Genomic DNA, 23,134 nt, shown 5'->3' with positions numbered 1-23,134 from the left:
AGAACAAAGCAAAATTGATGATAAAAGTGAATTGGAAAGTTGTTTAAAATTACATTTCCTATCTGAATCATGAAAGTTTAATTTTGACTTGACTGTCCCTTTAAGCCTACACAATTTATCCTCTGTTTTAAAGGAAATCACACCGTATCAGCCTTTGTGAAAGTCTGTACAGTTTGGCAGACAAAATGCATCTGTCCTACAAAGGGAATGATCTCACTCAGGGACTCAGACCACTTGGGTCTATCTGATGAGCATGTTTTTAGACACTTCTAGTAAGCATATGTTATTTGCATGTTGTTAATAAAGGTGGTGTACTTTTACCTTGAATCAAAGTTGCCCTGCAAGTGCTTGAATTTTCACAGTATGCCACCACTGTGGAAACTTGATATACTGGTATAACTGTTCAGGTACTATGTATTTATATACATCAGGTAAGCAAGTGTGCAGAAAATACCAAGTAGCTGCCATGCAGAGCTTCTCAGCTGAGGCTTCATAATACTAGTTCCTGGTGGACACTATTATAGGAGTGACCTTCTGCTTAAAAAGGGGATATGTTTTTCCTCAGCTTAAATATCATGAGGATCACAGATGAAGCCAGAAAAATCTTCAAAAACATTGTTAGAGTTCCTCTCAGGGCTGGGATACCACTTGACACTGATCAGTATTCTGCACTTCATGGAACTGAGTATTTCACAATACAATGCCTTGGAGACAGGGGCATATTTTGGCCGAGGCAAACAAGGCACTTGCCCAGAGCAGCACTATTATGCGGCTATATTTGTAGCAATCAGGCTGATTGACACCCCATGTTAGCAGCTGATTGGCTGTGAATCCCCAGGGGGCGGCATTGCACAAGAACTGCTTGTGCAGTGATAAATGCCGACAGCATTGTTTGTGTTTAATAAGAGACAAAGCTATGCGGTTTCAACCTTGAGACAGAGATAAGTACACATCTGCCTGAGCTAAGATATAGTGGGAGCATGTTTAACAAAGCAAATGCTGAGCTACACAAAGTTATAAGATATAGAGGTTTCTCTGTAACAGATCAGGAGACTTAGTTTAATAGCATAATAAGGGTCAGTGTAAGTTCAGAATGGCTGAATAGATACAAAAACATAAATTATGCTTAACAGATAATTTCATTTCCATCTGTATGAGGAGAGTCCACGGCTTCATTCCTTACTTGTGGGAATACAGAACCTGGCCACCAGGAGGAGGCAAAGACACCCAGCTAAAGGCTTAAATACCTCCCCCACTCCCCATATCCCCCAGTCATTCTGCGGAGGGAACAAGGAACAGTAGGAGAAATATCAGGGTATAAAAGGTGCCAGAAGAACAAACAAAAAATTTTGGTTCACCCAATGGAGAAAACGGGCAGGGGCCGTAGACTCTCCTCATACAGATGGAAATGAAATTATCTGGTAAGCATAATTTATGTTTTCCATCTTAATATGAGGAGAGTCCACGACTTCATTCCTTACTTGTGGGAAACATATACCCAAGCTCTAGAGGACACTGAATGAAAATGGCAGAATAAAAAGAAAGGCTGACCCTATTCTTAGGGCACCACAGCCTGCAAAACCTTTCTCCCAAAAGATGCTTCAGCCGAAGCAAAAACATCAAACTTGTAAAATTTTGAAAAGGTATGTAAGGAGGACCAGGTAGCCGCCTTACAAATCTGCTCCATAGATTCCTCATTCTTGAAGGCCCAAGAGGAAGCCACTGCTCTAGTAGAATGAGCCTTAATTCTCTGAGGAGACTTATATCCCGCTGTTTCATAAGCTAAGCGAATAATGCTCCTCAACTAAAAAGACAAGGAAGTGGACAAGGCTTTCTGCCCCTTACGCTTCCCAGAATAGACAACAAATAAAGAAGAAGTCTGTCTAAACTCCTTAGTGACTTGAAGATAGAAATTCAAGACCCGAACCACATCCAAATTATAAAGTAACCGCTTCTTCGAAGAAGATGGGCTAGGACACAAGGAAGGAACAACAATCTCCTGATTGATGTTGCGATCAGAAACAACCTTAGGAAGAAAACCTAACCCAGTACGAAGAACAGCCTTATCATTATTATCACATTGCAAGGCAGCCATCTCAGATACTCTGCGTACCGAGGCAATAGCCAGTAAAAAGAGAACCTTCCAAAATAATAATTTAATGTCAAGGCCGTGCATAGGCTCAAACAGAGCCCTCTGCAAAACCTTAAGAACAAGATTTAAACTCCAAGGAGGAGTGCTAGTTTGAAACACAGGTCTGATTCTAGACAGAGCCTGAAAAAAAGACTGGACGTCTGGAAACTCAGCGAGCTTTTTGTGCAGTAAAACAGATAGGTCCGAAATCTGTCCCTTAAGAGAGCTAGCCGAAAGGCCCTTCTCCAGACCATCCTAGAGAAAAGAAAGAATCTTGGAAACCCTGACCTTATGCCAGGGAAATCCACGCTCTTCACACTAGAATAAGTAGGTCCTCCACACCTTATGATAGATGCAACAAGTAACCGGCTTACATGCTTAAATTAGAGTATCAATAACTCTCAGAAAAACCTCTCTTGGCTAGGACTAAGGGTTCCATCTCTACGCAGTCAGCCTCAGAGAATCTAGATTTTGATGAACAAAAGGACCTTGTTCCAGCAGATCCCTGCGACAAGGTAACCTCCATGGAGGAGAAGATGACATCTCCACTAGATCTGCAAACCACATCCTTTGCGGCCACAATGGAGCAGTCAGTATCACTGATGCCTGCTCCTGGTTGATGCAGGCCACTACACGAGGAAGGAGTGGTAACGGAGGGAAAAGGTAGATAAGCCTGAACCTTCAAGGCACTGCTAATGCATCTATTAGCTCTGCATGAGGATCCCTTGACCTCAACCCATATCTGGGTAGCTTGGTACCGGCGTCCCCCACCTGTTGCATATCTCCACAAACACTTCGGGGTGGAAAGACCATTCCCCCAGATGAAAGGATTGTCTGCTGAGAAAATCCGCTTCCCAGTTGTCCACACCCGGAATGTGGATTAGTGACAGCGAACAGCTGTGGGCCTCTGCCCACTCCAGAATCCGAGATACTTCCCTCATTGCTAGGGAGCTACTCAATCCCCCCTGATGGTTGATGTAATTCCGATTGGAATCTGATAAACTGGGTCCAACCCAGAAGGGGCCAAGCCTTCAGAGCATTGAAGATCGCTTGAAGTTCCAAAATGTTGATCGGGAGGAGGAATTCCTCTCGAGTCCACAGGCTCCCAATCCTAAGAGACTCGTGTCCGTAGTCACAATCTCCCAGGATGGTCTCAAGACAGGTGATCTGGACAAAGCCACCAGGAGAGCGATTCTCTCGACCGGCTGTCCAGAGAAATCTGTTGAGACAGATCTGAGTGATTGCCGTTCCACTGTCTCAGCATGCACAGTTGAAGAGGTCTGAGATGGTATCTGGCAAAGGGGATGATGTCCATACAGGACACCATGAGTCCAATTACCTCCATACACCGAGCCACAGATGGCGTGAAAGAGGTCTGGAGGGCAAGACAACTGGAAGTTAGCTTGTAATGCCTCTGGTCTGTAAGAAATATCCTCATAGACATGGAGTCTATCATCGTACCTAGGAACTCCACCCTGGTACTGGGAAGAAGAGAACTCTTTTCTAAGTTTATATTCCATCCATGAGATGGAAGAAGAGAAAGAAGAGCTTTCGAATGGTCCTCTGTCAGACGACAGGATGGTGATTGAACCAAAATATTGTCTAAGTACGACGCCACTGCAAACCCTCTGGTTCTGGCCACTGCGAGCAGAGCCCCTAGAACCTTCATAAAAACTCTTGGAGCAGTAGCTAGACCAAACGGAAGTGCAATGAACTGGAAGTGCTGGTCCAGGAACGCAAATCTTAGGAACTGAAAGTGTTCCTTGTCTATAGGGACGTGAAGGTAGGCATCCTTCAGGTCTATCGTGGTCATAATTTGTCCTTCCTGGACTAAAGGAAGAATGGACCTTATTGTCTCCATCTTGAACAAGGGGACAGACAGGAATTTGTTTAAACACTTAAGGTCCAGAATCGGACGAAAAGTGCCCTCTTTCTTTGGGACCACAAACAGATTTGAGTAATATCCCAGACCTCTCTCTGCTGGAGGGACCGGTACAATGACCCCCAGGGCGGAGAGATCCCTCACACACTATAGAAAAGCTTTTCTCTTTTCTGGCCTTGAAGACAGGTTTGATAAGAGGAATCTGCCCCTGGGAGGATGAGACTTAAAACCTATCCTGTATCCCTGAGCGATGACCTCCAGTACACACGGGTCTTGCATGTCCCCAAACCAAGCTTCTGAAAAGAGTGACAGTCTGCCCCCTACCAGATCCGAAGCTGGATCGGGGGCCGCACCTTCATGCCGACTTTGACTCGGAGGGCTTCTTATTCTGCTTGGATTTATTCCAGGACTGCGGAGTCTACCAAGTTCCCTTGGACTGCTGAGGCTTTGCAGAGGGCTGCTAACGTTGGGATTTGTCAGAACAAAAGGAACGAAAATTAGGACCTTGTCCTTTAGGCATGTTTTTCTTATCCTGCGGTAAAAAGGCACCTTTGCCTCCAGTAACCGTGGATATAATAGATTGCAGGTCTTAACCAAAAATATTTTTTCCCTTGAATGGGAGGGAAAGAAGTCTAGATTTCAAAGTCATGTCTGCAGACCAGGACTTCAGCAAGAGTGCCCTATGGGCTAGCACAGAAAAACCTAAAGCCTTGGCGTTCAGGCAAATAATCTGCATATTTGCATCACAAATAAAAGAATTAGCTACCCTTAAGGCCCTAATTATTTCAAGGATTGTGTCGAGGGGACCCTCCACCTCGATCAACTTAGATAAGGAGTTGCACCAGTAGGTAGCCGGCCCCGCAACCGCAGCAACAGCCGCTGCTGGTTGGAACAAATATCCTGTATGCTGAAACATTTTTCTTAATAGAATTTTCAGCTTCTTATCCATAGGCTCTTTAAACAACGAACTATCGTTGAGTGGGATATTAGTGCGTTTAGCAAAGTCTATGGTACAAACCTGTCCTCGTAGACCTTATCTAATTTAGAGATGCAAGGTTCCTCAGGTAATTTAGGTTCTGGAACCTCTAAGGTAGCCAACACCTCCTTTAGCAGAAAGCATAAGTGTTCAATCCTAAATCTAAAGTCTGGTTCCTTCACAGCAGGAGGCTTAGAGGCAGCAGATTCCAACCCAGAAAGAGCATCCTCCGAAGTATCAGAGGCGTCTTCATCATCGGATAATCTTGTAACAGATAATTCCAATAAGCTAGTAGATGACCCCTGGGAAGGATAGCAATATTTAACCTTTCGCTTGCGCTTAGCAGTGCAATGTAAAGCACTAAAGCCTGCAGACACTGCCATCTGTAACTGTTCAGTCTGGCGGTAAAAGGGTCCCTCCATATGGAGGAATAGGAGTGCTATGGGAAGCTGCATGTGTATTAGGAGATGAATGTAGGGTGCGCACCTCAAGGGAGGGAGACTCCTCAGAGGTTGAAGGCTCAGTAGTACCAAACATCCAACAGCATACAAGAAAAAGAGCGTGTCGGGTCAACAGGCTGTAAAAATTAAAACATAGCTTTTATTTAGCCAAAAAAACGTAAGATCAGTTACATCAAATAAACAATGTAAAGAGCCAGAGCAGTAGCAGTCTTACGCGATTAAGCTACTGCCTTACAGCCTCCTTAAATCTATCTAATTAGTATATAATTAGTTAGCATAGATTTACATCTACATCAATGCCAATAAACCTAGATTATACTATGTCTCATTTAATATGTTAAAATAATAAACTATCATAGACTTTCTAGCCTTACATTATTGAAGGAAGAAGTAGGATTCACTGACTTACATCTAATGCCAACAGTTTATTAGGTCTGTTGGTATATTCATTCCCTCAGGGGCCCTAGCTCTTAATTTAAATATCCAAAAGGCCTCTCTGGTTCTAAGGATTTTGTCACGGTCCCCACCCCTCTTGGGCATCCTGACTTGCTCTATAATCTGCCATTTAAGATTATCAATATTGCCATAATGGCATAACTTAAAATGCCACGCCACTTGTGAGTCTGGGTAGTCTGAGTTGACCACATTCAGGTGATCCTTAATCCTCTCTCTGGCCTCTCTTGTCGTAAGGCCAACATACTGTTTCCTACACTCAAGGCATGTGACCTGATGCACTACATATGTGTTATGACAATTTGTGCAGGCATCAATCGTGAACACTTTTTGTGTAATCATAGATTGAAAGCTCTTCCCTTGCAAAGCATATGAGCAAGCTTTACACCTGCCAGCACCACACCTGTAGTGTTCTTTACATTCCAACCAACTGCTCACTCTAGGCTGTTGTGTCCTAGAATGTTACCTAGTGCTTTGTTTTTCCTAGAAACACATCTACAACCTTCTTTAATTGTATCAAAGAGTTCCTCATCACCCTTCAAAATGGGGAGACACTCCTTTATGATTTTTTAAATGTCTTCAAATTGATTACTGTAATTGGTTACAAAGATTGGGTTATTCTTCACATCTACTTTCTTCTTAGTTTTATTCACATACAGCATAGTGTTCCTATCGATTTTCTCCACCATGTGGAAGGCTCTCATTATTTTCTGTTGGGAAAAGCCCCTATTCTGAAATCGATTTTTAAGATCTCCAGCCAATTGCTTGTAGTCTTCATTAGAGGAACAGTTCCTTTTCAGACAAATTAATTCTCCATTGAGAATCCCCATGTGAGTATGTTTGGGGTGCATCCTCTTTGCATGTAAAACACTATTGCCTGATATTGGCTTGCGATAAAGTTTAGTTGCTTTTTGTCCTTCTCCTGATAAGATAAGGTCTAGATATTCTATATCCAATCTGTATCTAACACTAGTGAAACTCAAACCTGCTGTATTGTCATTTAAGTTTTTTACAAAATTCTGACTCTCCTGTGGGATACCCTTCCAGATAAAAAGGAGATCATCAGTGTACCTCTTGTACATCACAATACTTCCCCCATGGAGGCAACCATCTGCATAAATATGGGTAAGCTCCCACCAACCCATATATAGGTTGTCGAAAGCTGGGGCAAAAGTTGCCCCCATTGCTGTCCCTCTCTTCTGGAGGTAATAGTTGCCCCCAAAGGAGAAGTAATTGTGTGTAAGCAAGAAATACAAGGCCCTGAGAATATAACTTTTTGTACACATTATTATATCCTGTGTATTCATCAAGAAAAAAACCTGATGGCCACCATGGCCTTGTCCAGGGGTATGCTGGAATATAGGCTGACGACATCAATCGTCATCCAGGTAAAATACGGCTCCCATGTCACTTCTTCCAGCATAACTAACAGCTGTTTAGTATCCTGAAGATAGGAGGGCAACATCCTCACTAAGGGCTGTAAAATAGTTTCCATCCATCCCCCCAGGGGCTCCAATATGGATCCTATGCCTGATAAAATAGGACGCCCCTGCACATTCTCCAAAGATTTGTGTGTTTTGGGGAGATGGTGGAAAATAGGTATCCTGGGTTTTTTGACATTGAGGAAGGTACTAGTATTGTCATCCAGTATGCCCAGATCCTTACCATTGTCCAGGATCTGGGCAAGACTGCGACTGAAAGAAAGTGGGGGGATCAAAGCTTAATTGCTGATACACCTCCGTGTCCCCTAACTGTTTCTCGGCCTCTTGAATATACGCCTGTTTATTTAAGATGACAATATGTCCTCCCTTGTCACTTCGGCGTATAACTATATTTTGTTTTGATTTAAGTCTTTCAATAAAAAATCCTGTTTAGTAAAATTAGACTTCCTTCTGACTTGATCAGAGAGGGGACCATGCAATTTTATTAATTCCATTTCAATCCTCTTGTGAAGGGACTCTAGGTACAGGCCTCTCCTCCTAGTAGGGTAAAAATATGATGCTGCTTTAAGTTTAATTTTAACATTATCTTCTTTGCATTATTCCATCTCTAATCCGAGCAAAGATAGTCAGTTGCTTCATCAAAGTGAACATCAATTCTTTCCTAGGCCTCTTGTTTCTCCCCTTCAGTATACTCAGAGTCATATGGGCTATTTTTAAAAAAATGTATTCAGGGTAAGATTCCTTACAAATTTATTTAAATCAAGAATGGTTTCAAATAGATTGAAATCAGTCGATGGAACAAAACTAAGCCCATAGCGTAAAACCCTCTGTTCCTCTTCATCTAATTCAGTGTCTGAGAGATTTAGAATGGTCAAATCTTGTATTTGTTTTTGTTCTTTTGTTGTGTTTGTGCCCTCAGTGTATATCTGTTGACTCCAGCGTTTGCCCCCCCTCTTGTGTGTCCACCTCCCCCTCTGAGGTTTGGTTGGTCCTTCTGAAAAACCTGCATGTCTTGTTGTGGTTCACCTACAATTGGGGCCTGCAGCTGATATTTATTAGCATGTGCCCCTTGGGGAATCGACAACTCATTTGATCTCAAAATTCCTCTACCACCCATTGCTCCTACAACATGTTTATTACTATGTACTAAATTTTGTTTCTCCTCTCCTATTATTAGTGTATCACGTGTATCAGGCATCCTAATTTCATTAGTTATATATCCTGTACTAGGTGCCTCAAATGGTATGGTAGAGACTTTATTAGAATCTTTGTCTTCCCCTGATTCTCCATCCGTGTCGGAGAAGGTAACCTTTCTCCTATTCCTTCTGCCCCTTGATCTGGATCTAGAGGAACGTTGATTACTATTCCCTTGTTTCCAATTGTACACCATATTCAATTTATAGTCCAGAGAGTCTCTCTCGAACTTTCCCTGTTTTACCGCATCTATCTCCAATTTCACATTGGTAATAGTTTTATCAAGGATAGCGTCCAATTATATATAATCCTTGTGATCAATGAATTTATTAAGCTCCTTCTGTAATTCCACAATCTCTTGTCTCAATAGTTCATGTTGTTTCTCTTTGTAGATGATAATGATTCGCAATAATTTAAGGGAACAGTCTGATAAAATATTGTTCCATTGTTCCAAGAAATCACTTTCAGTAATATTCACTTGGAAAGTTGGAAACTTCTTAAGTCGAAGCCCTCTTGGTACCATTTTGAGGGATATATATTTTTCAAGTAACTTAATGTCCCACCATAACCTGTATTCTTTTAACAGCTTGTTTTCCATTATCTGGAAAATGACCCCCACATTCTGCATTCTCACATTAGTGGTAAATAGGTCTTCAATAGATGGCCTTTGCGCCTCATAAGCTTCCACTGCTCTTAAAGAGAAATAGTTGCTTGTATGCTGTGTATGATCCATTTTAATTGGCAAGAAATAATATCTCAGTTCCCTAATAAAAAAAGAGAAGTAATCAATAGCTATGTTGAGCCTGTTGCTTGGAGGTAGAGTGTGGATACTTAGTTATAAGACATGTAATAAGTCTGTTTATGAAGAGAACTATGAACGCTTAGGGTATATTGAAAACTGAAAATATACATACAAAAGGAAAACCCTAATCAGTGCTCAAGTAGTTATTGTATGAGAAAAACTGTTCAAGCTGTAACCTGTAATCCTTATGTAAAGGTGACTCAAGCATCAGTGTCTTAACATTAACAATAAGTAAGAAATAACTTAAACCTTCACTCCTTTCATTCGGGATTAGATGTTCCGTCCCCTTCAAGATTTTTCACAGCCAGGTGTAAAGTTATTAAACTGTTCCGCTCCACCTAGGACTCCTTCGGCGTGTATGCTTACACCTGCAGCTAAATTTGAAGCTGCTCAGCTGTGCAGTTAAATTTCTCTCTCAGACGCTTCCAGCATGTGTACTCCAGAGCTCCTCCTTCTCCACCAAACAAGCTGCTATTGCGGTGCCTCGAAAATCGCTCACAGACCCTCCAATGGTCTGTAAATAACATCCAACAGCATAAAAGAAAAAGAGTGTGTCGGTGGCTTGTTTGGTGGAGGAGGAGCTCTGGAGTACACACGCTAGAAGAGTCTGAGAAAGAAAGGTAACTGCACAGCTGAGCACCTGCAAATTTAGCTGCAGGTGTAAGCATACACGCTGGAGGAGTCCGAGGTGGAGCGGAACAGTTTAATAACTATATACTTGGCTGTGAAAAATCCTGAAGGGGACGGAACATCTAATCCCGAATAAAGGATTGAAGGTATAAGTTCTTTCTTACTTATTTTTAATGTTAAGACACTGATGCTTGAGTCATCTATACATAAGGATTGCATGTTACAGCTTGAACAGCTTTTCTCATAAAATAACTACTTGAGCGCTGATTAGGGTTTTTCTTTTGTATATATAGTACTAAACATATTAGCTTTCCTTGATAATATTACTTTATCAAAGCATGTGGAACATAATTGAGCAGGTGGGTAAACCGTGGTCTCCTCACAATATAGACAGGCATTAGCTTTAGGTAAAGAGGGAGTACCCGCTAACATATCAGAGTTCTCCATAGCTTGCGTTTATAAAAAGGACAAAAGACAAAAATAAATGGAACCTTTATACTCCCAATGGCTGGAGCACTCACCACCTCCTATGACCCAGGCCCAAGAGAGAAACCGCTTCTTCTCCAGACACCGCACGGTCAGGAAGAAGAGAATCACTGTGACCACACCCAGTCACGTGGTGCACCATGCAGGACCGCTCCAGCACCACTAAAAGCGTGCCAAGCCTAACTGGCTGCGCAGCGCTCCAAAAGTGAAAGTAAAACCTGTATGTTCCAACATCTGCCTGAGCCACATCTCACACATGTCACAGCATAAACACGATATTAAAAATATGTGATTAATCCCTCCTGTTCAATAATCCCCTTCCAGAGACATTAACCCTCAATTCTATTCAGATAAAAGGAGTCACACTGTGACCCTGTCTTCTTGCGTAATCAAATGTGAATATAAAAAATGAAACGATCTTACCGGAATCTATGCCGTGGAACAGAAACACAGCCTCTTAAGTTTGACAGTCTTGTAGCATCGCTCCTGACATGGACTTGAGTGATAGAAGCAGGCAGTGAAACTCATCAACACTGATTGCTTAGGAGCTGTTAATACGAGTCTGGATAGGTTCGCAGGGCGACTCTCCCTGCATCTCCAGACTCTAACATTCGCCAATGCTCTCACTGAGAGGCTGACAAGACTACATAAAACTCCAGTCCCATTTCGAAGAGTACTACCCTCCATTAGGAACTACTCCGTATCTTCTGACACTTCTCTGCCAACCTCCTGCGACGAAATGTAAAGAATGACTGGGGGATGAGGGGAGTAGGGGAGGTATTTAAGCCTTTGGCTGGGGTGTCTTTGCCTCCTCCTGGTGGCCAGGTTCTGCATTCCCACTAGTAAGGAATGAAGCCATGGACTCTCCTCATATTAAGATGGAAATGAAGGAATAGATACAAGATGGAGGCAGGTTGGTTACATATATTCTTACAAACATCCAGACAGCCTGCATGAGAAAAAGAGACACAATAATATAATCACTCTTCCTAATATCTTCTAAAGCTTCTAGAAAAGAGCTCTGACCACATTGGGGCTGTAAACCTTAAGGAAACTTGAGCAAAGGTTTAATAGGAAACACAGCAAATGCTGAAAAATCAACATCCCATGCAGGAAGGTGGTTCCAGATCATGCAATGGGAAAAAGCTATCCTCCACTAAAAGTGCATAAATGTGGACTTCAGCGGAAGGGACATACAAATTCTTATTGATATCTTGCAAAAAATCAAATTCTGCAGAAATGATACAAAAAGGAAAATATGATGGCAAGCTTTAGCCACAAGTAAAGTACAGCTCTGTAAAAAAAATAAACCATACTCCTCAGAGACAGGTGTAAAATAAGTCATCATAGCCAGTGTTCTCACATAATTTGTGACCAAGCAGAAACTTACATTACCTAACTCTAGGTGAAATAGAAATGAAGCCACAGGAAGACAAGGGAAAGGGAGGAACCCAGTAGACTTGTGTGTCAGTGTTATAAACATATGGTGAGTGATACAATGGTACGATTGGCTTCTGGATATTAGAAAGTCTAACATCCAGTATAAATGATTTTGTCAGTTGGAGGCGGACAAATACTAGATTATATAAAATGGCAGAACATGTTAAATCTAAGCCCATGCAGTGTTGTAATATTGATAACAAATGAAGGCAAAACCAGCTGCTGATTGGTACAGGTAAGTGCCACAAACACAAGAAGTGGAAAAAGTTGACTTACCTATGGACTTTTGTCTTCTCATTGTCCCACGAGGTATACCCAGAAATGGACCTTGAGTGCTTCCTGGAACAGTGGGTGGCATTACAGCAATACTTTGCCTATCATACAATGACTAGAACAGAACAGAATGAGAGACAGCTAACAGGGCTGTCCAAAAAAAAAACATCACCCCCTTCCCAAATAACAAGCCATAAAGACATTTTACACACAATACCTATGGATTTGCTCTCTGTATAGCACACCTGCCTGTCATGTTATCCAGGTGGCTCTTGCTTAGGAGAAGTAATAAGATATTAGCGTACTAACCAAAGCAAGAGTAGAACCCATTACTGTGATGGGGCCCTAAGCAAGTGCCTATATTGTTTTCTTAAAAGGACACTGAACCCAATGTTTTTCTTTCGTGATTCAGATAGAGCATGACATTTTAAGCAACTTTCTAATTTACTCCTATGATCAAATTTTCTTCATTCTCTTGGTATCTTTATTTGAAATGCAAGAATGTAAGTTTAGATGCCGGCCCATTTTTGGTGAACAACCTGGTTTGTCCTTGCTGATTGGTGGATAAATTCATCCACCAATAAAAAAGTGCTATCCAGAGTTCTGAACCCCAAAAAAGCTTAGATGCCTTTTTTCAAATAAAGATAGCAAGAGAACGAAGAAAAATTGATAATAGGAGTAAATTAGAAAATTGCTTAAAATTGCATGCTCTATCTGAATCACAAAAGAAAAAATTTGGGTTCAGTGTCCCTTTAAGCTATCATGTAAATATGAAAAGCTTTATCAAGCTATAGCACAATAAGTGCCAGTATCTGTTGGCAACATTACTCAGTGAGCGAGCAGCCATTTATAAACTGATGTTTAACTTGTGGGTAAAGCAAGAAACTCTCATCTGTTCCCTATGGCATATGTTGCCACTGATATTTTTTTGTTTGGAGCTTTTTAATTATTTATTTTTTAAAACAGAAAAAATAAATTCTGGCTTCTGAACTAAATAATTTAATTTCTATACCCATGGGTGGCTTATTAACATCTGAATTACTTTTCTTGGGTATAAATGGGTATTTTTCTAAATACAGAACACAGGCACAGCTAGACACAATTTCATTAAATATGTCCATTAGTAACCCTGGACAGTATGGCTTCACAACCTAGTAATGTTTGTGACAAGGCATAAAATATCAATACTACTTGTGCATTACCATGAGACTCCTCTAGGCACAAGGCATCAAGTATCAATACTACCTTCCCATTACCATGAGACTCCTCTGACTAGTATTAATTAATCTGAGCTCTGTAAGGCACAAGGCATCACATATCAATACTACCTGCCCATTACCATAATACTCCTGCACCTAGTATTAATTAATCTGAGCTCTGTGAGAAGCAATGCATGAAGTATCAATACTACCTGCCCATTACCATTATACTCCTGCACCTAGTATTAATTAATCTGAGCTCTGTACGAAGCAAGACATCAAGTATCAATACTACCTGTCCATTAATTAATACTACCTGCCCATTACCATGAGACTCCTTTGACTAGAATTAATTAATCTGAGCTCTGTAAGGCACAAGTCATCAAGTATCAATATTACCTGCCCATTACCATGATACTCCTGCACCTAGTATTAATTAATCTGAGCTCTCTATGGCACAAGGCATCAAGTATCAATGCTACTTGCCCATTACCATGACTCTCCCTCACCTAGTATTAAGTAATCTGAGCTCTATAAGGCACAAGGCATGAAGTATCAATACTACTTGCCCACTACCTGCAGAGCTGGGCAGACAGGTTTGTAGGATCAAACCTTGTCCATCTGGCCCCAACTAAATCTCAGCCTATGGGCTAAATGTATTAAATGTTGAGGGGACATGGTTTGCTATAGCCTCAGAAGAACAATTCGCTGCTTCATAAATGGAGCGCTATGTCTCTCCTACAAACAATATATCTGAGCTCAGTTAGGGCCAAATGAATCAAGTATCCTCACTGCCCATCAATTAAAATGTGGTTCCTCTATAGAGCTGTACATCTATTATTGTGAGGCTGGTAACTCAGTAATAAGCAAAAGTAATAATATACATGCTTCTCTGTATAATGATATTGACTGTGTATGCTTATATATTCAAGGGTGTGTATATATATATATATATATATATATATACACACTAACTGCTGCACCAATGGTAGTTTAGCCCCTGCAATGAGGGTGTAAAAAAACAAAAAGATAAAGGGGAATCAGTTAATGTGACATACTTGGATTTTCCAAAGGCCTTTGATATTGTGCCTCATAAGAGATTATTGTACAAAATTAAGGGACTCTGAAATAGCTGGAAATGTTAGTTCATGGATATATAACTGGATAAAAGACAGGGAACAATGTGTTGTAGTAAATGGATCATACTCAGATTGGGCAAATGTATTTAGTGGAGTCCCCCAGGGATCACTGATGGACCCTGTTCTTTTTAATATTTTTATTAATGACTTGGAGCAAGGATTAAATAGCAACTTTCTGCAGATGATACAAAGTTGTGTAAGGTCAATAGGTCAGTGCAGGATGAAATCACTTTGCAAGGGGATTTACAAAAAATAAAAATGGGCTGGTAAATGGCAAATGAGATAAATGTATGGTTCTACATTTTGGAAGTAAAAAGTTGCAGGCAACCTATTATTTAAATGGGACTAGACTTAACCAAACAGAGGAGGAAAGAGATTTAGGTGTACTTATAGATACAAAGCTAAAAATTAGTCTGCAATATAAGGCTAATAAGTAGACATGTGCTAGGATGAAAATATATATTTGGCCAAAAGATTAGTTTTGGATTTTTTCAAATGTTTGGTTTAGCTGAATTCCGTTTACACAATTCGAAAAAATATTGGACTTAGATTAATTATCACTATTTCCAACGGGAACAGCTAATATAGACAATATTAACAAAAATCTTACATTATATGATTCAAATAATTAAAATAATCTATTTTCTCAATGTTAAAATGTTAAAAAAACATACAACTCCTGTATGACTAAAATCCAGGATTTAGTGCCTGGCCAGATGTCCCTAACATTAGTAATTATTAATAGTATATCAGGATTGGACAGGGGACAATGGACAAATTAATGGTAAGAGTCCCTGTACATCATTTAAAAAAAAAACGCGCTTATAAACCAAAAAATATATTTCCTTCCCCCATTCCTGCACTTTTTTTGGAACCAAACGCCATTAACAAATGAATGAATCGATTTTATCAAGCAATCATTTGTTTTTCGTCTATTTCATCCAATAATGTATTTGGCTGTTCATATAACAAATGGCTTGACGAATCAGAAAAATTCAGATGAAATTGCATTCATTCAAAACCCAAATGCACATCTCTTCTTAAAAGATACTAGCATGTTTTAAAAGAGGCATAGATGCAAGAGAAGAAACAATAATGTTGTCGCTATATAAATCCCTGGTAAAACCTCACCTTGAGTATGGAGTGCAGTTCAATTTTAAAAAAAGGACTTTGCAGAAATAGAAAAAGTTTACAGAAGGGCCACTAAGGGGAAATAATGATTCAAAATATGAAAAGAGGTTAGCTAAATTGGGTCTGTTTACTCTAGAAAAATGGTGCTTGAAAGGTGACACAATTACTTATATATTATATAAATATATTTGTCTCATATACAGAGTTGTTGTGACAAGAGGTCACAATTTAAGGCTGGAGGACAACTCCAGCAACGTAAACATTTTTTTACTGTAAGAACAATCAAATTGTATAAACTTATTGCTTAATGAGGTAGTGAGTGCTAATACCTTAGAAACATTTAAAAATGTATTAGATACATTTCTGGCTAGAAACAGAAATCAGGGACATGATTGTGTTAAATGGGTTAGCTTTCTAATTGTATTAATGTAAGTCCAATTGTCAGCTTCTTTATTGTAAATCAGGGAGAATCTGTATAGGTTGAACTCGATGGACATCTGTCTTCTTCCAGCCTCTACTATGTTACTATGCTACAAATGCAACACAAGAATTCATTGTCTGTGCTTGTGTCTCCCTGAACTAGCAATGCTGTGTTACTAGGTCAGTCCTTTACAGTACTCCTTCATCTGCATCTTTATGGTCAACCCTGCATCTTTATGGTCAACCCTGGATCTTTATGGTCAACCCTGGATCTTTATGGTCAACCCTGCATCTTTATGGTCAACCCTGCATCTTTATGGTCAACCCTGCATCTTTATGGTCAACCCTGCATCTTTATGGTCAACCCTGCATCTTTATGTTAAACTCTGCATCTTTATGGTAAACCCTGCATCTTTATGGTAAACCCTGCATCTTTATGGTCAACCCTGGATCTTTATGGTCAACCCTGCATCTTTTGGGTCAACCCTGCATCTTTTGGGTCAACCCTGCATCTTTAGGGTCAACCCTGGATCTTTATGGTCAACCCTGCATCTTTATGTTCAACCCTAGATCTTTATGGTCAACCCTGGATCTTTATGGTAAACCCTGCATCTTTATGGTCAACCCTGGATCTTTATGGTCAACCCTGGCTCTTTATGGTCAACCCTGGCTCTTTATGGTCAACCCTGCATCTTTATGGTCAACCATGCTCAGTAGCTCAGGCTCTCTGCAGTTGTACTCACGTTTGTTTCTGGAGCAGCAGCAAAGCATCGACTAGTGGGACGTTGCTTTATGGTTGCAATTCTGGATTCTACTGACACATTGTCAATTGGTCTCAAGGGCTTTGAAATGGAGCTAGATTCCTCTGTTTTATCTGAAACAAAACAAAAGATTTCTGTCTAACTCCACCTGTAACACAATAACTTGTATAAACACATCTTCTATACCAGTGCTTGTGTAAATGTGTAAAAAAAAGAGGAAAAAAAGGAAGAGCATATTTTCAAAATGCAATGCTTCAGCATTCAGCTCAGCCGAGCAAGCAAGAGATCTTATCTGCTGCAGCATGCATGGGTTGCAAACAGTCTACATGCATGTAAGGTTTACTTAGTGCAACGCGAATTACAATCCTCCTCTTCAAACTCTCTACACCAGAAAGATGAACATCTACATAAAAGGAGAGAAATTCCTTTAGCAATGATATTAATACTGAACACTGAGGATCAGTCCAAAGAACTAGTAAATTCATAGTCCTTTTATCCTGATAAATGTGATTTAATAATACCAGTGGCACAGAATGAAGAATGAGACACTCTTGTGATGCCTAAGATTGTGAGGTTGTGTGAATATAAAGTGTGCAGTACCAATGAAATTACAATCCATTTAACTTGGTCTGTGCTAACTGAGGACTCGTTTCCATTAAGCCACAATTGGTTTTTCACAAGGTCACAAAACGAAAAAACTGCTGTCGGAAGCCATTACACTTATTGACAGTTTCTGATGCATTTTTCACCATTACTGGCAGCCAGAGCACAGCTGCCGACGAAAAAGTACACGCCCCTTAGAAAATAATTAGAAGCTGAAAAGCGCAAATTTATACCAGGTTTCCGTTGAACTCACAAACAGGTAAAACACTGTCCGAAGCTGTCAAAGTCTCAAACATTACGGCATGCTCAGCTAGATATAAAAGAGGAAAAATAAGCTTTTTGTGCCTAGTTCCCATTGAGATATACAAGTCTTTCACTTGTTATATGTCATATTTATTACAGGCCCAGGTATAGGACTAGTTGGAGTTGTGTTCTTATTTAAATATCAGTATGTATTTACATATAAATATAAAGTATATTCAAGCACGTATCTCCAAAATTCCAACTAGGCCTATGCCTAAAGCCGCAGTAAATATTACATATATCAATTTAAAAATGTAATGATATGAAAAATGTTTTATTACATGAAAAAAAAAATTTTGGTTCTATTTAATTTTTTGATTAATTCAATGTATATTTGATTTTGTTTCTCTATAGAGGTGACGTTAAACATAAATTGTATAGTGTAAGGTTGGTTTACAATAGTAATAAAATTGTTATGGTGTGATTTTCGAGAAATCCGACGTCTAAAGGAAATATTGACACAATGTTAACTTACAACTACACGTAAAAAAGAATGACTGCACGCACTGTGCAAAATATTTAAATGGAAACTTGGTACTAAAAAGGAGCCATAAACTACTTTTAACTATCGGAAACTTCAGGGGCTTACGGCTTCATTTTTAATGACTCAATGAAAACGAGCCCTGAGTGGACACAAATCCATGCCTGGCAATAAAGGAAGACCATTTTTTCGGATCTTGACATTTGGAGAAGACTTCGGCCTGGTTTGGATTTTGATCTCTAATTTTATCCCAAGTCTGACATCAACACCAGTATTATATGACTTGGAAAATGAGTTTATTTCAACTTGTTGATTTACAAGCAGAAAAATGGAAAAAAGCAAGAAAGCAAAGCTAAGCTCAGGCAAGCTAAAAAAAGCACTGGTTATGTATCTGTCTGACCTCCCCTAGGCAGCTTTTGCTGTTGGCAACGTCATGACGCACGTTGTGATCAGAGACGGATACAAGGTTTGGGGGAATGCAGACTTAGAGACTCAGATTAAAATCACAAACAGGCAGAAGTCAGAATGGAGAAACTGCAGATGAAATATATACATATCAAGGTCTCAGTTTTCCAAGTGGTTATTAAAGTTGGTGAAATCAGATTTCACAAATAAGGGAACCCGTGACTGACTGGAACCTGCACAAGGGAAATTAGTTCTGAAAACTCTTCTGGGTGTTTCCTGATGAGCATTATTTCTGTACAAACAGACCATCTACTTCTCTAGACTAACAAATACATAATCATTAAAGAGTTAAGCCATAAACTGGGATATGTATAAGCTTCTTCTTTAACATCTGGGCCAAGCAGGAGCTACACATTGCGGCCTATAGTTAGTCATGCCACCTGCGTTATATCAGACTTTCCTGTTGCATTCAGTATGATTCTACATGAAGCAACACACAATAAATATCAGCCCAAACTCTTTATACCTGAGGCCATATGTATATTAAGAATACTGGGCATCCATTTCAAACACTTTTATACTTATACCTGAGACCATGGGGTAGATTTATCAATGTGCGGGCGCACATGATACGATGTAGCGGATCATGTCTGCCTCACATCGATAAATGCCAACAGCATTTTCCGATCAGGCTGATTGCTGTCCGCTACTTCAGAGGTGGCAGACGAGTTAAGGAGCAGCGGCCTTAAGACTGCTGCTTCTTAACTTACATTTCCTGCGAGCCGGAAAGTACGGGGGTAGATAGAAGCATCCGCTACTTAGTAAATCTACCCCCACATGTGTTTCTAATTAAAGGGATAGAAAGGTCAAAACTTAAATGTGCATAGGTGCACTTCGATGTGAAATAGAAGCATTTTTGTTATTACTGTTTCTGCGGCATACGCACATATGCGGTGCAGGCCTGTGCACTTGTATTCAAACATCACACCATCTTGGAGAGTCAGCACAAATTACGTCTCCAGAAGCCATACACACCACCGCCAGCTCTCTATGAAGGTGTGGTGTTTAATTACTGGTGCACGGGCCATTATAGGATATGTGTGTGTGACACTGAAAAACAGTAATAACTTACTAGAAGTATTTTTGCTCATTTTAAATTGAAATGCACCTATGCACATTTCAATGTTCAATATTGACCTTTCTGTCCCTTTAAGGAGCATGTAAAATATTTCTGTCACTCATGTTGTAGAGTTATATTCAGGAGTGGCAATAGTCTAACTTTGTGCTTGGAGTAGGAAGAAGCCTCTCAAGAATCTGTTAGGGGTATCTAGGTTTACTATATATACTCCTCCCTTCCTCAGGTTTGAGGTGTTTGCACAGATAAGGAAGGACAATGTGACCTTTTCAATATAAGAATCATTGCAAGGGACCAGTACCCCATGACAAACCTTAGGACTGACAGGGGTCATTTGGGGCCCTGATACTGCTGAGTATTATCACAGGCTATTGTGAGCATTGAGTTAGTGTCATTTTGTTAATTTTACACAAATTTGCCACTAATTTGAACAGCGTACCTGGTACTGGTCCTTTATGAGATAAAGGGTGGGCCTGACATGCAAGAAACTCTTCCAAGCAGGTTGGGAATAGCTTTCTAACCTTCCCTAAGACAGCTACTGTTTGGTCATGGGATGCCTGTGTATTGTTCATCAGTATGAAGCCTATTTAACAAAGGTTTGTCGGACCTGATCCGATAGTGCGGATCAGGTCCGACAGACCTTGCTGAATGTGGAGAGCAATACGCTCTCCGTATTCAGCACTGCACCAGCAGCTCTTGTGACCATAATCTAATTGTGTCTCTTAAAGGGACATAATACTCATATGCTAAATCACTTGAAACTGATGCAGTATAACTGTAAAAAGCTGACAGTAAAATATCACCTGAGCATCTCTATGTAAAAAAGGAAGATATTTTACCTCACAATCTCCTCAGCTCAGCAGAGTAAGTTATGTGTAAAAAGTTATACTCAGCTGCCCCAGCTGCAGGAAAAAAATTAGAAGAAATGAACAGCAGCCAATCAGCATCAGCAGTGCTGAGGTCATGAACTCTTTTACTGTGATCTCATGAGATTTGACTTAACTCTCATGAGATTTCATAGTAAGCTTCCTTTACCTGATTGGTGAAATAATATGAGAGTGCACAATGCTCATCCCTTCTGCTGTCCTAGGACAGACACACTAAAATGCTGCTTAGAAATCCTTTACAATGGGAGGTGGCTACTGAGGAACTTTTGAGGTAAAATATCTTTCTTTTTTACATAGAGATGTTCAGGTGATATTTTCTAGACAGCTTTTTACAGCTATGCTGCATCACTTTCAAGTGTTTAAACATTTGGGTATTATGGCCCTTTAAGGAGTTTTCTTTTCCTTTGATGGGTCATCTCTTTTATTCTGATTTAGGTGAAACTGGGTTTTAAATTTGTCATGTTGTGCAACCCAGATACAATTGTTTAAAATGCTGTACACCTTGATCTTAATGAACAGGCTGTGGATTACAATGGAATAGATGGTTCATAGCATTTTAGCCTAGATACAAAAGTTTTAACTTTTTCCCAGGTTTGACACTTTCAGTCCCTTCACAGACTCTGGTTTGCTGCTTTGGGAAGATATTTACGAATTACAATGTCTAATATTATTCTATGAAGAATAGTTTGTTCATTAAGGTTCTAAGAGTAACTTTATAGGTAACATGGTGAGATACAGCAATATATATATTATATATATATATATATATATATATATATATATATATATATATATATTTATAATCTGAATAGGAATAAGCACTCACTGGATTTCAAAACAACAAATATTTATTCGGCAGTGACGTTTCGGGGCATTCACCCCTTCCTCAGACAACCCAAAATGTGAAACAAGCAATGTTAAATAATGACTCAAACCCCTCCCCCATCAAATTTCAGCCAATCAAAATACATCCAAAGCAATCAATAGGGGATGTATGTTAAACAAAAACAATTACATTTCTGTATAATGTCAACAAAGTGTATACTCTTAAAAAGCATGTGTGTAGTATATCAATATATAGTGTAATGTAATAGTGTGTCAGTGACAGTGAAGTGGGTGGCTATGGAATATGCCAACAGATAATAAATAATAAATCTGCCTTCTTATAATACACACTGTAATCAAAACATGAGGTGTTCACTGGACTTATTGTTACAATGAGAAGTGGCTTATTTGTACCGCATATAAATTACTCAGAGATATTTAATCACGGCTCATAATTTAGATTCGTGCTAGATTTTGGATTGAATAATTTGTAGCTATATACTCCTCAATTTCTGATATAATGATCCCCTCTTGAATATTTAATTACATCCACTATAGTCTTAGAGATCTGTTTAGAGTATATTATGCATCAGTTAGCTTTATTCCTCATGACCGCTGACAGATCTATCACTGGATAACTCTCAATGTGATAGTTTATAGTTAACCGCATATGTAGTTGCCACACAAGTATGTTCTTAACAAGTTAAGCATTATTCGATCAGATTATGACACTAGTTATGCTTACTTACTGATCTTTATATCGTTAAAGTGTTTGTTGGGTTGCCATGGTGACCTATTGCAGACCTATGCATTATGGCCTCGTTCTGGTGTGTTTGGTGACGCCGCGGTAGGTTGCTATGGCAACGTATAACAACGCTTAGGGCATTGATCTCCGGGAGCGGTTCAAGATGCTAACCCGGATGCTGGCACGCCCCCTCAGACCATGCGGTAGTTAGCGTGATAGCTAATGGCGGAGTATCCATACCCTTTGAGGATTGTCTAAATTAGATGCTTTTTATGAACAGTAAGTCGCTTTGCAGTTAAGTGATTAAATGTCTCTGAGTAATTTATATGCGGTACAAATAAGCCACTTCTCATTGTAACAATAAGTCCAGTGAACACCTCATGTTTCGATTACAGTGTGTATTATAAGAAGGCAGATTTATTATTTATTATCTGTTGGCATATTCCATAGCCACCCACTTCACTGTCACTGACACACTATTACATTACACTATATATTGATATACTACACACATGCTTTTTAAGAGTATACACTTTGTTGACATTATACAGAAATGTAATTGTTTTTGTTTAACATACATCCCCTATTGATTGCTTTGGATGCATTTTGATTGGCTGAAATTTGATGGGGGAGGGGTTTGAGTCATTATTTAACATTGCTTGTTTCACATTTTGGGTTGTCTGAGGAAGGGGTGAATGCCCCGAAACGTCACTGCCGAATAAATATTTGTTGTTTTGAAATCCAGTGAGTGCTTATTCCTATTCAGATTGTTCATTCCGTTAAGCACCCTGGTCTGTGTCTGGGTTGGCTAGTGAGAGTGCACTAAATTGAAGTCTCTATATATATTTATATATATATATATATATATATATATATATATATATATATATATATATATATATATATATATATATATACTGTATATATGAC

General features: G+C 39.6%; 1 protein-coding gene across 2 annotated transcripts in view; it reads right to left on the bottom strand.

The window, feature by feature from the left end:
- The window catches only part of SHANK2 (SH3 and multiple ankyrin repeat domains 2), a 1,433,430-nt gene that overhangs the window by 211,829 nt on the left and 1,198,467 nt on the right, over positions 1–23,134 (bottom strand). For both annotated transcript variants that reach the window (XM_053720553.1, XM_053720554.1), the window contains 2 exons: positions 16,803–16,933; positions 12,174–12,285 (listed from right to left, as the gene is read on the bottom strand). In XM_053720553.1, coding sequence (XP_053576528.1) covers positions 12,174–12,285; positions 16,803–16,933 — 243 coding nt within the window. The remainder of the gene's footprint in view (positions 1–12,173; positions 12,286–16,802; positions 16,934–23,134) is intronic.

Source organism: Bombina bombina, chromosome 7 (assembly GCF_027579735.1).
Source record: "Bombina bombina isolate aBomBom1 chromosome 7, aBomBom1.pri, whole genome shotgun sequence".
Classification (NCBI taxonomy): Eukaryota; Metazoa; Chordata; class Amphibia; order Anura; family Bombinatoridae; genus Bombina; species Bombina bombina.
The sequence above is the reverse complement of the archived record's forward strand: the minus strand, read 5'-3'. Positions and strand labels throughout refer to the sequence as shown.